The sequence below is a fragment of the Panthera tigris genome, chromosome A3 (genome assembly GCF_018350195.1).
Source record: "Panthera tigris isolate Pti1 chromosome A3, P.tigris_Pti1_mat1.1, whole genome shotgun sequence".
Taxonomy (NCBI): domain Eukaryota; kingdom Metazoa; phylum Chordata; class Mammalia; order Carnivora; family Felidae; genus Panthera; species Panthera tigris.
The window spans coordinates 88,904,187-88,921,036 of NC_056662.1; the positions used below are offsets into that span (position 1 = coordinate 88,904,187).

The following is a 16,850-nucleotide window of genomic DNA, read 5'->3' on the forward strand; positions in this document are numbered from 1 at the left end:
CTATCAGATGACAGTCAGCATCAACTCACCCACCACGCAAATGAGCCATCTTGAAATGGACTTTCCAGAGCCCCATCAATCTGCCCTAGCAGATGCTGCATGGAATAGTGATGAACCATCCCCTGCAAGCCCTGCCCAAATGGAAGATCAGTGAGCAAAAGAATTGAGTGTTGTTGTTTGAAGCCACTACATTTTGGGGTGATTTGTGAAAGCTGACTTACATAATGAAAAGCAAAAGAAGTCAGATGCCAAAGAGTATGTATAAAGTTCAAAAACAGGCAATGCTAATCTAACCAATCTGGTGGAGGTCATGTTACTTTTGGGGGGCGGGGGGCAGGGTGTTGACTTGGAAAAGGCACAAGGGACCCCTTTGAGGTAATGGAAATGTTCAATGTCTTCATCTAAGTGGTGGTTATATGGGTATAAACATAGGTCAAAATGCTTTAAGCCATAAATTTAGGATTTGTGCATTCTATCATATGTATACCATACCTCAAAAAATTAACAAGAAGCAGATAACATTCATGGAAGGCAGCCTATGTCAAGGTCAGGTGAGGCACCCAGACATCAGGGTTGTCTAGCGTGGGCAAAGAAACCCAGTGAAGCTATTCTGTTCTCCTTTTTATAATTTTGCTTGCTTGCTTGCTTGCTTGGGAGTGTGAGCAGGGGAGGGGGCAGAGGGAGAGAGAATCTTAAGCAGGTTCCATGCTCAGCCCAGAGCCTGACATAGGGCTAGATCTCACGACCCTGGGATCATGACCTGAGCTGAAATGAAGAGTCTGTGGCTCAGGGCCTGAGTCACCCAGGTGCCTCTGTTCTCCTGTTGATAAAAGAATAAGGCTGGCTGAGCAGAGGAATGCAGAGGGACCTCCACAGAAGCACCTTGGTCTAAAGGCAGGATGTAGCATCAGGAAGAGCACCTAGTGGGGCAGGTGGGGTGTTTGCTGAGCCAGCTGACAGGCAGTCCCATAGCATGGGAAATGAACAGCCACCAGCAGGACTAACTGGGAGCCCGGACAAGCCAGCCAGGCCACCCGGCCCATCAGGCATGTGTGAAGTTTCTGTGGCCAACACTGGTCTAACCCAGGGCATTGAGGGGCCAGGGAAACTTCTTAGGAGCAGCCTGACTGCTGGAAAGTACAGCCCCTCCCCCTTTCAAATGTATGGGTATCAATACCAAAATTCCAGAGTCCCTTCCCAGAATCTGTTTCCAAAGTGGAGATAGCTTTGTGAGGGTTTTTATTGGAGGGGACCCCAATTAATCCATGCTGTTTAGAGAAAATGTCAGAAAAAATGTATAAGCACAAAAAATCACTTTAAATCACTTGTAAACATAGCACTGAGGTAACTACTGAAGAAATGAGGATGGTTTAAAAAAAAAAGTGAGGATGATTTTCCTTCTAGATTTAAAGCGTTTTTCAACAAAATGGGATCATGCTGACTGTTTCAACTTGCCTAAGGTCACACAGCTAGAAAGTGGGAAGTTTAGTTTTTGTACCCAGAGTTTAGTCAGACCCTTGCTCTGTGCCCCCAACACCCCGAAAGCCTCCTAGTGATGCAGCGAGCTCTCCCCCCTCTCCCCCCTCCCCACCCCCCCCAAGCCAGCTTCCTCCCACGCCACAGCCTCTGCCACGGGACAATGAATGCTCTACTTTCCAGCGCTGAATGGTGAATGGCCCCGTGTTCTCATTATTTTCCCACTCCAGGGATTCTCCTGAGTTCCTATAACAACCTGGCCACATTCCATCTCATTTGACACCATCATTAAAGGGAGGCCTCCTGCCACAAGAATAAGTTCCAAAGAGCCCTGATCTTGGCATGGGTTGAGGGAGAACTAAATCCCAAGTTCCTGAAGACAAGCCTGAGAAATGAGGACTGGAGGAAGCTAGAACATGCTTTTCTGTTGCTGGGCCTTACTAACCCTCAGACAGGCCCCTCGGTCAGAGGCTGAGGGGTTGGGGCTCCAGGCCCTGCTGCGGGACAGCCAAAGAGGACCTTACAAGATCCCTGAGGCCTGCCTGTTCTGGGGGCTGGGCTCTTCACTATACAGGAGGCCATTATCTGGGAGATTTGAGGGATGGGAGGAGTATCTCCCTGCTTTAAACCCTCCTCTCACCCCTATGCATCACGAGGCTTGACGGGAGAGCCCTGGGCACTTGAGGGAAGGGGAAAGCTGAAGGTCCGAGGCATGGTGAACTTTGCAGGAAGTCGTTTCAACCATGAACAAACAGGCAGCCAGGTCCTGAATGCAAAGGCATCGAGTGGCAGATGTAAGGCTGCAGGCCCTTCTCTAGAGCCCTGGGCCAGGGGGAGGGACGGCCAGGTTGCTTCCCAACCTCCCTCATTGGCTTCCTGCCTCTTGCTAACCTACCAGAAGGTGTCACCTTGAGGTTGTCTCCTTGTATTTGATGGGGGTGTGGTCTCCAGAAGGTCCTTCTGGAAACGCTGGCCCCTGGGAGGTCTGCTCCAGGGCAGAGAATTTAAACAGAGGAGAATCCTGGCTCCAAGGGTCCTACCCCAAGGCCTAAGTGGAAGGAGAAGGAAGAAAGAGGGCAAGCATGGAGTGGTGGCCAGAGAGGGCAGGAGACCGTACTACAGTAATGGGGACCGAGGGACCCAGGAAGGAAAGGACACAAAAAGGAAAGCTGGGGAATAAGTTATCAAAAACAAAATTAATCTTGGGGTGCCTAGGTGGCTCAGTCGGTTGAGCATCCGACTTCGACTTAGGTCATGATCTTCCAGTTTGTGAGTTCAAGCCCCACCCACATCGGGCTCGCTGCTGTCAGCGAAGATCCCACTTCGGATCCCCTGTCCCCTCTTTCTGCCCCTCCTACTCTGTCCTCTCTCTCTCTCTCAAAAATAAATAAACATTAAAAAAAAGAAAAAAAAAAAGCATGGGGCACCTGGATGGCTCAGTCGGTTGGGCATCTGACTCTTGGTTTTGGCTCGGGTCATGATTTCGCTGTTCATGAGTTTGGCCCCACATTGGGTTTTGCTGACAATATGGAGACTGTGTAGGATTCTCTCTCTCTCTCTCTCTCTCTTGTTTTCTGCCCCTCCTCCGCTCATGCTCTCTCTCTTTCTCTCAAAATAAATAAAATTTAAAAACTTGGGGGAAAAAACCCTAATCTTTTTTTTTGGGGGGGGCACCATAGCCCACCCTCAAACTAAATGCAGACTGCATGTAATCCCTGCTTTGCTAACAGAGAGGATGTCAAAAATGACATAAGTATTTACCATAAGAATATTTAATATATTAAACACATGGTGGCAGTGATAGCACCTGATCAGGATATGAGTAGCACTCAGAAATATTTCACTCTCACATCTGGTAAAGGGACCATCACTGTCTGGGTGGTGCCTGCATGTTCCCACCTCCTGGCCTTGCCCACACTGTTTGCTTTATCAGGACACTCTTGCTCCCCAACAGTCTATGACCATCCCCAACTATGCTTCCAGGCTCAGAGCCATCTTCTCCATGAATCTTCCAGAAATGTTCTCCTTCTCCTCTCAATGGTCAGTGCATTTATTTGATCTGCATCTCTCTGAGGTCCCTGACCCCTTAAGCATCTATGTGTCCTTGTCTGTCAGAGATTGCACAGCAGGGACCAGGGGGCTGGTTTTAGGTACTTTGCAGATCCACAGGACCCACTCACCCCTGTCCATCTTAACACGGGGCCACACATCAGAGGGATTTAACCAAAAATGAGTGACTGAGGTTGCTGGGGGGAGAGGTGAAAGGTATGGTCAGGGTTAGGAATCCAGGTTCCAAAGCCACAGACCAAAGTCCCTCGATGGTGATGCTGGTTTGACAAAATCCCAGAATTACAAGAGACTGTACTGTTTACACAGGATGTAGATAAGAATACCCCTTTGCATATATCTATCATAGAACCATCTAGGCCACCTCCCTCCTCTGAAATAACTGGGGCCAGAAAAGGAAGGGTATTTCCATGTCCAGGGTTACATAGGGGTGGAAGGCACCTAGGAGCCTCAAATCCCTCAACCCCAGTTCTGGGGCAATTCTACAAGATATCAGCATGGAAGGGGCACCTGGGTGGCTCAGTCCGTTAAGCGTCCGACATCTGCTCAGGTCATGATCTCACAGTTAGTGAGTTCGAGCCCTACAACAGGCTGTCTGCTGTCAGCACAGAGCCTGCTTCAAATCCTCTGTACCCTCTCTCTCTGCCCCTCCCTTGCTCTCTCTCTCTCTCTCAAAAATAAATGAAAACATTAAAAAGAAAAGACATCATCATGGAAAACCTTCCTGTCCTCATAACAATAACTGAAAGAAGGGTCGTCTCCCAGTGAGTTCACAGCAATGCCTGCATCCCCCAAAGTTGATGCACTGGGGCAGGGCACCCCAGGCAAGGGTAGGAAGGTCCTTCCTTACTCTCACTCAAAGCCATGCCCAGCCCGACACAGAGAAACTGGAGCATTGAAACATGGGCATTTCAGGCAAAGTGGAGAGTTTGGAAGTCCCAAAGTTTGCAGAACTGAAATAAATAAATAAATAAATAAACAAACAAAAATAAAATTAAAATTAAAATTAAAATTAAAAAAACAGCGTCCGAGGCCAGGGGAGAATGAACTGGCAGAGGGGAGTGTGCATGAGAGAACGGAGCAGGGATGGCTGGTGGGGAAGCAGGAGGAGGTGGGGGCAGCAGCTTATGTCGCATCATGCCTTGATTGCTCAGTGTCTGATTGTTCTTACCTGGGTCAGTCTTGCACCTGCCCAGGGCAGAGAGCCACGCATTCTCCCCTCACCCAAAAGACTGCTTGAATCATTCTTACCGTGGTCCCAAATGCTGGGACCTGCAGAAGATAATGATTTATAGGCAGACAGGGTCCCAAGCCTTTCTCTTGTCTTCCTTCAGCCTTCCTATACTCTCCTGTTCCTTCCCAGTAGTCCTGGGACCCCCAGGGTTAAACATCTGTGCTGAGATTGGTCCTTGGCTTCCCCACCCCAGGCCACCCTCAGGGAGGCCCCAGGGGAAACCAGGGACATATGGGGAGGGGTTCTGCTTTCCCTGTGGCTGACCTCTGATCACCTTCAAGGGGCCCTTGAGAGGTAAACCCATATAATTCTGGCAGCATGACAGGAAGTATAACCCCTCAGAAAAGAAACCCGTCCAGCTACCCCAAAGAGCTTTAGAAACAATCATGGCCTCCAGCCTAGATAGCCTACTCTTGGGAATTTATTCTAGAAAATAAATGTAGCTGAAGTGAAAAGTGATAGGTTTGAGACTATTTTTCTTGGAAAAGCACCGCCTATGCTGTTAGATCTAAGGGTCTAACCAGGGACGGTTATTTAGACTTTAAAACTTGATTTTAAAAAATTGTGGAGACACTTGGGTGACTTGGTTGGTTGAGCATCTGACTTCAGCTCAGGTCATGATGTCACCGGTTCGTGTGTTTGAGCCCACATCAGGCTCGCTGCTGTCAGACTGACATCTCAGATCCCACTTTGGACCCTCCGTCCCCCTCTCTCTGCCCTTCCCCTGCTTGCACCCTCAAAAATAAACATTTAAAAATATACAAATAAATAATTATAAAGACTTGGAAATGAATGAAAAAGGCAAATAAAAACTGTTCAGTGTAATAGTATGCCAAAAATGCATGCAGATAGGCAAGAACTTAAAGTGTATAAAGGTACTGACGTTTGGTTCCCTTCCCTTATGTTCATCTGTTTTGTTTCTTAAATTCCACATATGAGTGAAATCATATGATATTTGTCTTTGTCTGACTGACTAAAAATAATATAAAACCAGAGAGGGAGGCAAACCATAAGAAACTCTTAAATACAGAGAACAAACTGAAGGTTGCTGGAGGGGGTGTTGGATGGGAAGGGCTAAAGCGGTGAAGGGCACTAAGGAGGAGACCTGTTGGGATGAGCACTGGGTGTTATATGTAAGTGAGGAATCACTAAATTCTACTCCTGAAATCATTATTACACTACATGTTAACTAACTTGGATTTAAACAAAACAAAACAGTAACTTGTCACTGGGAAGCTATCAAAGATCTTATAAACAGGGGTGCCTGGGTGGCTCAGTCGGTTAAGCGGCCGACTTCGGCTCGGGTCATGATCTCGCGGTTCGTGAGTTCGAGCCCCGCATCGGGCTCTGTGCTGACGGCTCACAGCCTGGAGCCTGTTTCGGATTCTGTGTCTCCCTCTCTCTCTGACCCTCCCACATTCATGCTCTGTCTCTCTCTGTCTCAAAAATAAATAAATGTCAAAAAAAAAATTAAAAAAAAAAAGATCTTATAAACAGGATGAAAACTGTGTTTACAAAGCTGTTTTAGGTAGAAGATAATGTTATAAATTTTGGCACTCTTTCAGTTTCTGTAAAAATCCCAAAGAGGGATAAACGAGCTTTATGTTTACACTTACATTTTTATAAATAATCAATAAAAAATTGAATAAAAAAAAAGCGACATTTGGATATTTACTATTAAAACTTCAATTAAAGACTTTAAAATTAGAATGTCAGATGCTGTCTAGAAGGCATTTAAATAAATGGGCATCCTCAAAGAGATTAAGGGTACACTTATTATAATGAGCACTGAGTAACAGAATTGTTGAATTACTATATTGTACACCTGAAACTAATATAATGCTGTATGTTAATTATACTGAAAGTTTTTTAAGTGTAGAGAAATATTATGATTAAAAAGTAGTTGATAAAAAATAAAGTATAAATGGATATCCTCACTATTATTGAGACTATAAACTGATATGATCTTGGCACAGATTGGTATAATCTACAGGGTAAACTGGCAATATATATGAAAAGCCTTAAAATGTCTTTCATTCAGAGGGGTGCCTGGGAGGCTCAGTCAGTTAAGCGTCCGACTCCTAATTTCGGCTCAGGTCATGATCTCACGATTCATGAGACTGAGCCCCGAGTCAGGCTCTGCACTGCTCTGCACTGGCAGTGTGGGGCCTGCTTAGGATTTTCTCTCTGTCTCTCTCTCTCTGTCTCTCTCTCTCTGCCCCTCCCCCGCTCATGCGCTCTCCCTCTCTCTCAAAATAAATGAAGATTTTTTTTTAACATTAAAAAAAAGTCTTCCATTCAGAAATTCCACTTGTAGGAATTTATCCAAAGAAAATAAAGAGAAATATGGGGAGATTTATGTACATGGATATATACTGCAATACTACTTATAATGGCAAAAGACTTGAAACCACCCAAGTGGTCAACAATAGAGAAAATTATTAAGTGCATTATAGAATAACCACATGGTTATTAAATATATTTTGTAATGACATTTAATGACAAGGAAGAATGTTCATGATATGCCGCATGGAAAAAAGAGTATATATTATGTATACATATATGTTATTAAACATATATATCATATATGATTCTCTCTATATATATTCTATATAAAGAGATAGATATATATACACATATTACATAAATCATCCTAATTTTGCACATATGCATATCCCAAAATGTCAATGGTGATTATTTCTGGCAGGTAGGATTATGGGCTGTTTTTATTTTCTTCTTTAGGCTTTCATATATTCCAGTATTTAGGGATTACTACCAGAATCATATCACATCAGAAGGCATATAATGTCAGTTTTTCATGGCCAATGATGCTAAGTTTGGCCACCTGGTTAAAGCAATGTCCTCTAAGCTCTTCACAGTAAAGGTAACTTTTCCCCTTTGCTAACTATCTTCAGGGTGACACTTACTTGAAAACATCCGGATATCCTGTTTGCCTACAACTCATTACTCTATGCGAGCAGCATCCATTAATGATCCTGGTCAGAGGCAGTTATTTCATTGAGGGTTACACAATGACTATTTCCTACTACATTTATCAGCTGACATTCTTCTGTGAAGATGAGCTTCCCCCTCCCACACTTCTAGTGGACTGTGGACTGATGGATTTCTCCTCCTCCTTCTTGTTGTTATTATTGACTCCTGCATTTATTATTATTGCCATTATTATCATTCTTCAGTGTGTTATAACTGAAGGGTGGATAACTGAAGGGTGAATAACCCATTGTATTCTTCTTAACGTTCAAATTCTCCCAAATGTGACTGGTGGGTTTCCTTTCAAGCTAGTTCCTGTGACTCCATTCTTTGAGCACCCTCCCACATTCTGTAGCAGCTCCTCTTGCCCCAAATGTGGATTTCGCCACCTCTCCAAGAATCCCTGATTCCTATTAGCGGGTACTGGTACTTAGAAACCAAGATCTGAGTGCTAAATGTGTTCACTGTTACCAGGTGTCATTGCTTCTAGGCCCTTTCAGTGAAAAGAGCCAGGAAACTGGAAAATATAAACACAAATGTGTGTGTGTGGTGGGGGAGGGGGGTCATGAGTTCATATCCATACCTCCAATTCAGTGCAACATCACGTAGTTCTTTGTCCTTTCCCCTGCTCCAGATTTGTATCCTCCTACTTCCACAGTGAGAACCCTGGTTCCCAACATCAATATAATTACTTATCTATTCTATCCTACAATATACCCTGGTTTCAGATTACTACACCAAAACTAGTCCTGAGTCTGTGTTATTAACACTATTGCAGTTAGTTAGTTTTCTCTGTCCTTCAGGATGATAATCTGTCAACCATTCATTCCATTAAATAATTATTTAATTCATAATAGCAAATTCCTTTCATTTTCAGTCCAAAATTAAAAGTAACTTCAGGGGCGCCTGGGTGGCTCAGTCAGTTAAGTGCCTGATTTCAGCTTAGGTCATAATCTCACGGTTTGTGGGCTCGAGCCCTGCATCCAGCTCTCTGCTGTCAGCACAGAACTTACTTTGGATCTTCTGTCCCCCACTACCCGCCCCCTCAGCTCTGCCTGCACTCTCTCTCTCTGTGTCTCTCTTAAAATAAATAAACTTAAAAATAAATAAATAAAAGTAAGTTCGATGTCAGCTGGTACACCTTTAGACCTTTAGAGGTCTAAATCTAATTCCATGACCTAGGTGGAAAGCCAACAGTGGGGCTTCTGCCAACTCCTGGTGGTTTGCTTCCTCAGGTCTGATCCTGGACACACTGCACCCTGACAAGAGACTCCTAGCCTCAAGATCCTCCCAAATAATCTACTCCTGCAGAGATTTCATGAGCCAGGCAGACTTTACTGACAACTTTCCAGGAACAGGCAGAGGGGACAAAAGTACACCATGTCAACAAATTTCACAACCCAGGAGGCATGAGCAGTCTCAAGAGAGCCCCAGCCACTGGCCTCTCAGCTCATCCCAGATGCTTGCTCTCCTTTCCACTGTTTCTCCCTCTTCTTCCTTCTCTCTCCCCTCTCTTGCCACGATCAAAAAGGACAATTCTTCCCCCTGCATCAAGCAGACAAACGTCTTCCTCCTCTGAAGCCTTGCTCAAGACATTCTTATGACAAAGACAGCCTTCTTCCTACGGTGAATAAAATGTCCTCTGCCTCATCACACATATAAGGATTGGGATCTTTTTAAAGGTTGGTCAGTTATAAATGTCAAACAAATCGCTGCAAAACTCTCAAGAGGAGTCTATCCATCGACTTGGCTAATGCCTCTAAGAACCAAGTCACCAGACGGCTCACGCTGCCCAGGATCTTTCTACCTCAAGAACCTCCAGCTTCCAGAACTACCTCCTCATGTCTCCACAAACCTATTACTCTCACAGGCAAAGAGACCTGTCTAGGTCTCTTCTGGCTGGGACCACCCCACAATCCCTGCCAGAACACCAGCAAAAAGCCCTGGGAGAGAAACAGTGCTCTGTAGGCATGAACCATGGTCTGTGGACTGAGCTCAGCAGAGAGGAGAGTGGCCCTTCTGGTAGTGCCACAGTTCCTGGGGGAGAGCATCAGGTAAGAGACTCTCCTCTCAGTTTCTAATTTCTCATTGCTTCCATGCAGATGGCCTTGCTAAGCAACCCGCATGGACTAGAGCCAGTGAAGGCCTGGATGCCCCACTCATGGCCCTTCCAGAGTTTTTAGGGCTTAGAAGATGATCTTCTGTGGGCAAAAACTTTCCAAAAGGCCAGCATGTAGTGTTGGAAAACAGTCCCCAACTGGGATGTAGCAGGGAGGGAGGTGTGGGTCTTTCTGGGAAGCCTTTCAGAATCTTTGATGAGGGGAGGAGGACAGGTGAATTTTGAAAACTATTACAAAATTACTGTTGTACTGGTTATTTTCCAGTTAGCAAATAGGTAGCTTTGGCAAGTGAATTGCTGATAGGGGAAACAGGTCAAAAATGGTTTAGTGATGTACAGGAATATTGGGGCCTTTCAAAATGCAAGAAAGATGTGGCACCAGGAGGAGAGTGGCAAGTGAAATGGTCTGGGAACGAGAAGAGGGTGGACTGGAGAGAAAGGAGGGTGTGGGTCCCCTGGCACAGCTGGCATGCTGCCCTGTAGCTGCCCATCTATCCCCAAAGCCCCCGCCTTCTCATGGTAATCTGGGGAGCACAAAGTACCTCCTGACCTTCTGTCGTCCTCCACCATTTCTCAATGTGTCTCAAACCCATCATTAGCACTCCTATCCTTTGAGTTAAACACTGGCCTCTGCGGCCTTCTCCGTCAAGCAGGTGGCATTTTTGTTGGGATTCATGTTACAATTGTATCCGGTTTTGTGCTATTCTGGAGCTTTCTAGAAAGTCACATCACCTAGGCTAGGTAAGTAGTTTCTCTAGCTTGGTGATTTCCCAAATTGTTGTGTAGTCATATTGATTACTCCTCAGGAGAATCCAGACAGAGCCCAGAGTATAGCAGCCCTGTGCTTTCGAGGCGGTAGACCCAGAGGGGCAGGTAAAGTCAGCCAGTAAAATACTGGAGCCCTTTGTTCTCACTGACATGTTGTTGGAAAGCACACAACAGGGTAATTCTCATATTTAGTGATACTGGACCGCATCCCCCACTGGAGATGGTTCTAAGCCCAGGTGCCCAGAAGGCCTTGTGCTTCTTTCCATGATGGCTTTTACCTCCCAGAGGGATCAACTCCAGGGCGGAAGCAATCCAATGCTCAACACAGAGAAGACGTGCAGAGAAGTGCACAACTCAAGGCTCAAGACCTTCCTCGGGATAGGTGGGGCCCCGGTGAGGGAGCTCAAGCCTTCTGCCAGCTGAGTAATCTTGGGATTATTACCTGAACAGGGTACAAACTGGCTAAGAATAAGGGTTCCGGAGACAAGCTTACCTGGGTTCATACACTGGCTCCACCACTGGCCAGCACCATGTGCATGAGATTTAACTTCTGTCTGTTTCCTCATCTGTAAAATGGAACTTAGAATAACATCTACCTCGTAGGGATGCTTTGAGTTAATCTGATGAGCTAACGCATGTAAACTGCTTAACACACTGCCCTGCTCACAGTTAAGGGCTTAACAAATATTTGCTTTTTTATATGTGCATGCACTGCTACACACATACAAAGGCTATAAAGACATATGATGGCTAAAATAGACTTGGCGATAAATTTAAATGTGATGATACCACATGTTGGTGAGGATGTGGAACCACTGGGACATTGCAGATGGGATGTTAAATGTAGAGCCACTCTCAACAATGGTTTGGCAGCTTCCTATGAAGAGAAACATACACTTACCACACTTACCATATGAACTAGCGCTCCATTCCTAGTTACTTACTCAAGAGAAATGAAAACATACGTCCACACAAAGAATGCTCATAGTATATTATCTACAATAGCTCCAAGCTGGAAACAGCCCAGGTGTTCATCAACAAGTGGATGGATACACACATTCTGGAACATCCTTTCAGTGGAATACTACTCAGCAATAAGAAGTCATGAACCACTGATACACACACGGCAACGTGGATGAATCTCGAAAACATTATGCTTCGGAAAAGAAGCCAGACACACAAGGCTACGTGCTGTAGTATTCCATTTATATGGCATTTTAAACAGGAAAACAATACAGACAGAAAACAGACGAGTGGTTGCCAGAGGTTGGCAGGAACGAGGGAGATCAACTTTACAAACGGGCATGAGCGAACATTTTAGGGTGATTGGAAGCGTCCTACAGCTTCATGGTGGTGGTAGATACATGACTGAATCTGTTTGTTGAAACGCAGAATGGTACACATGCAAAAGGTAAACTATACCTTAACAAACCTGACATTACCTACGACAGGAGGGAGCTGGGCAGGGAGAGTACATCAAGGATACTTTCTCATTTAAACACACCTGTGCCATGTGAACTTTTCTAATGAGCATGTCATTTATGTGCTGGGTAATAACTTTATTAGAGTTGGAAATAATAACGATGCGATATATCTACCTTGAAGGGATGTCGTAAGATGCAAACGGAATGAGACAATGTGTATAAAGCATACACACAAGTGACCCATGGATCTTCCAAAGGGGCCGGGGGCTCTAGTGAGAGTGACATCCAGGACTTACCTCAGTGACAAAGAGTGTGCGAGGATCAATGATATCCAAGAAGTGCCTGAAGCGGCCATAGAAGGATGTCTGGGGAAGGAGGTGGGAGAGGAGAGCAGGTCAGCCACTGGAGATCATCCTCTAAACCCCATGGACCACACCCCACAGCCTACACTTATTATTGGGGCCCCACAGTCCCCAGGACTCCCCATGTGATGAGTGCCAATGAGACCTTGCTTCTCAGTGACCTGAGGGCCTCCCAGGTCTGAAGTCTTTCTAAAGTCAACCCATAAAGACCATTAAGACACTCAATGACTGTCTCAGCTGCTCTTCAAAAATGCCTCGCATTTTCCTCTCACTTCCCCGAATTCCCTGAGATCCACTCCCAGCTTCCCACTGCTCCCAAGCACCCATGAGCACACAGGCTAAAGGTGAGACCTGGGCCGAGCCCTCTCCTGGCCTTCCCTGTCCACCACAGCCTCCCTGCCTTGCTTTGGACGTCTCCAGTGAAGGAGGGTCCCTCTCCAAGGTCCAGCTCAGGCTCTGTCCCTGAGGAAATCTCTCCACGGGCAAAGCTCAGGCATGACAGTGCCCAGCTCACTCCCCTCACGCCCTCCTATACCCATAGCCCTGGAGCTGCTGTGAGGCTCAGGACAGGGCCTGCCTGCCCTGGCCTCACCCCAGAGCAGGGGCCCCAGAAAAGCAGGGCTTTGTGCAAAGCAGGCCACAGGCATTAGCGCACAATGAAAGGAAACCAGGCAACAGGCACCACTGCTCCTGGGCCCTCTGCCTTAGGGAAAAAGCCAAGCTCAATGGGAGGTGAGAAGATGCCAAGCTGGAGGACAAAGGGGAAGCCACAAATACCGGGGGTTGGTGCCTCACTACACTCCAGGCTCTACCCCAAATCTGCACTGGAGCCCCACCGCTCCCCCAGCACCGTCCTCTGCATGGTGAAGGAAGCAGATACCTCCACACTCCCTCCCTCCCTCCCCTTGCTCATTAAGACACCAGATCCTATAGCCACCTCCTGCTCCTTACCCTTCCTAATAAAGTCCTGCAATAGTCCCCTGAAAGTCCCCTGTGCACACCAGGCCCCATGCTGCCTCCATCTCTCTGCTCGCTGTGACGCCCCCTGCATGGAGGACCCTCTCCACCTCCTACATCCACCCCCACTGAGGCGCTGCAGTTCACAGAGCAGGTCAAGCTTCGGCACTGTTCCTAACTAAAACGGTTGCTTCTCGGACCTCTTATAACTCAAATGGTCTCAACCATTTTCCCCACGTGTACATAATGCTCACATTGTTGTCCTGGCAAAATTTCCCCTCTAAGTATCTAGTCTCAGGAAACAGAGACGTTCAGAGGTGCGGTAAGATGTGAATGCTGAGGGTGCTCACCGCTGCAGTATTTGCAAAGGTGGATGGTGAGCAAATAACAGTCCAATCACATGATTGAACACTCTCCAGCCATTTGAAATGTTCTTGGACATTTATGACATGAAAATAGGCTTCTGATTTTGTGGAATGCATACAAACAGGATAATTCCAACTCAAAAAAATAAGGAGATACGGGGCATCTCAATGGCTCAGTTGGATAAGCATCTGACTGTTGATTTCTGCTCAGGTCATGATCTCACTGTTCGTGCAATTGAGCCCCCCGGCGGGCTCTGCGTTGACAGCATGGAGCTTGTTTGGGATTCTCTCTCTCTCTCTCTCTCTCTCTCCCTCGCTCTCTGCCCCTCTCCTGCTCACGTGCTTTTTCTAAGTAAATAAATAAACTTTAAAAAGAAAAAAGCCAAGGAGATAAATAGAGCTAGATGGACGGTAAGTGGATAACAAAGAGACAGAATGACATCCAGACCCTGATCTACTAAAACGAACCAGGGTTCCTTAGAGAAGTGGCTGATTCCAGGGCCGGGGAAGGGAAGGCACAAGATGAACCTGGTACATCTCGTTGTGTCAGAAAGTAATGAAGTGCCAGCCCACAAAATGATGGGGACGTGTTAAGGGGACCAATGAGGGGCAGATGGACATTGTGTGCCTCTAGATGTGACACCCTGAGAAGTTCACAGTGTCACTCAAATAGTATTCTGGAGGGATTGAATCTAATCATAAGGAGACACCAGACAAACCCAAACTGAACAGCATGCCATAAAATAACCAGGCTTGTTCATCAAATATGTCCATGTCATAAAGACAAAGAAAGACTGAGGACCTGGTCCACGTGAAAGGACACTGAAGAGACAAGACACCTAAATGTAATATGTGATTCTGGACTGAAGCACAGAAAAGTGTCCTCAAGGACGTTACTGAGAGAACTGACAAAATTGGCACAGGGATCATAGCTTAATAAAAGTATTATAGCCATCTTAAATTTCTAAATGTAATAACTACACTTGAGGCTATTGCTAGACACTGGATGTTTGTGTCCCTCCCCTAATTCCTATCTTAACCTAACACCTAATGTGATGGAATTTTGAGGTGGGGCCTTTTGACACGAATGACACTAGTGCTCTTATAGAAGAGACCTCAGAGGGCCCCCTCGCCCCTTCTGCCATGCAAGAACACGGAAGATGGCTGTCTATGAACCAGGGCTCAAGCTGTCACCAGACGACGAATCTGCCAGTGCCTTGAGCTTAGACTTCTAGCCTCCAGAACTGTGAGAAATTAATTTCTGTTGTTTACAAGCCACCCAGTCTATGGTATTTTTGTTACCGCAGACTGAATGAACTAAGACAGAAATGTAAGAGAATGTCCTCATTCTTGTGTTACACTAAGTAGTAGGGAGACAAATGAATATAAGCTACTCTCAAACGGCTGAGAAACAATAGCATGTGTAAGTAGAGAAGGTGGCAATACAATCTGGAAATGTAGATACTTTTATTTTCTTTACAGACTGAAAATGTCTTTGGTGATATCATGCATATTTGCTATGTTTCCAGACTTTATGATCATCCGCAGATAAAAAGAATAAAAAAGGAAGTGTGGCAAAATGTTAAAAACTGGTGGATCTAGGCAAAGAGTATAGGAAAGTTCTTTATTCTTTTTTTTTTTTAATGTTTTTAATGTTTATTTATTTTTGAGAGAGAGAGAGACAGAGCATGTGCGGCAGAGGGGCAGAGAGAGAGACACACACAGAATCGAAAGCAGCCTCCAGGCTCCGAGCTATCAGCACAGACCCCGATGGGGGGCTTGAACCCACGAACCATGAGATCATGACCTGAGCCGAAGTCAGAAGCTCAACCGACTGAGCCACCAAGGTGCCCCTGAAAGTTCTTTATTCTTTTTTTTTTTTAATTTTTTTTTTTACATTTTATTTATTTTTGAGAAACAGAGTGAGACAAAGTGTGAGCGGGGGAGGGGCAGAGAGAGAAGGAGACAGAATCTGAAGCAGGCTCCAGGCTCTGAGCAAGCAGTCAGCACAGAGCCTGATGCGGGGCTTGAACCCACAAACTGTGAGATCATGACCTGAGACAAAGTCGGACACTCAACCGACTGAGCCACCCAGGCGCCCCAAAAGTTCTTTATTCTTATTGCGACTTTTCTGTAATACAAACTACTTCAAAATAAAAAGTAGAGAATTATTTTAAGTTAGATGAAAATACATTAAAACATTAACAGAGATGGACTCTGAGTAATAGGAATATGGATGGTTTTTATTTCTTTTTAAAATGAAAAAATCAGCATTATATATAATACATAAAAGTAATATTCTATTTTTAAAATATATATTTAATTCAGTCGGTTAAGCGTCTGACTCTCGGTTTCGGCTCAGGCCGTGATCTCACGGTTTCATGAGTTCGAGCCCTGAACTGGGCGCATGCTGGCAGTGCAGAGCCTGCTTGAGATTCTCTCTCCCTCTCTCTCTGCCTCTCTCCCATTCATGCTGTCTCTGTCTCTCTCAAAATAAATAAATAACCTTAAAAAATTAAAAAATAATAAAATAAAAACATATATTTAATTTAAAATACTATCTAATATATTACTTGATTATAAGCTCCTGAAGGAGGCGGGCTGTTGGCTGTTCTTTCTGTCTCCTCATCCTCCTTGGCTCCTGGTCTCGTGATTCATACCTAGAAGGGGCTCCAGCAACACACCTGTCACAAGAATGAATGAGTGAGCAGGTGAGCAGTCTATGGCCTGGAGGTTGCCTGGAGAGAATGGAGCCCAGGCAGGGCTCTGAAGGGAGAGGACTTGAAAGGGACAAACGTATGGCAGATGGTGGCTCAAGGAAGGAAGAGGAGCAGCAGGGGCAGAGGTGAGAGCCTGGAAGATGGGCCTGAGTAAAGCAACCTCTTGAAGATGGTGGGTGAAGACGTCTAGCTTCTGACTGCCCTGTGGTCTGGCACTGTCTTCACCCTGTCCTAGCCCTGCTGGTCCCCTGTGTCACTCTCCACCCAGCCACTAAGAGAGAGTCCCAGGAAAAACATTTTGCTCCACAGATATCTACACCCTCTTCTGAGTTGGGTTCAGGGAACGCTTCTTGGATAAGCATTCAAG

General features: G+C 45.6%; 1 protein-coding gene across 11 annotated transcripts in view; it reads right to left on the reverse strand.

The window, feature by feature from the left end:
- The window catches only part of SFXN5 (sideroflexin 5), a 116,786-nt gene that overhangs the window by 90,985 nt on the left and 8,951 nt on the right, over nucleotides 1-16,850 (reverse strand). For 8 of the 11 annotated variants that reach the window (XM_042981730.1, XM_042981721.1, XM_042981729.1 and 5 more), the window contains exon 2: nucleotides 12,376-12,444. The exons of 1 other annotated variant lie outside the window; for it this stretch is intronic. In XM_042981730.1, the coding sequence (XP_042837664.1) occupies nucleotides 12,376-12,444 (69 nt within the window). Of the gene's footprint in view, nucleotides 1-11,444; nucleotides 11,473-12,375; nucleotides 12,445-16,336; nucleotides 16,448-16,850 lie in introns of those variants that run through there. 2 more of the 11 variants (XM_042981722.1, XM_042981728.1) reach the window with 2 other exon arrangements.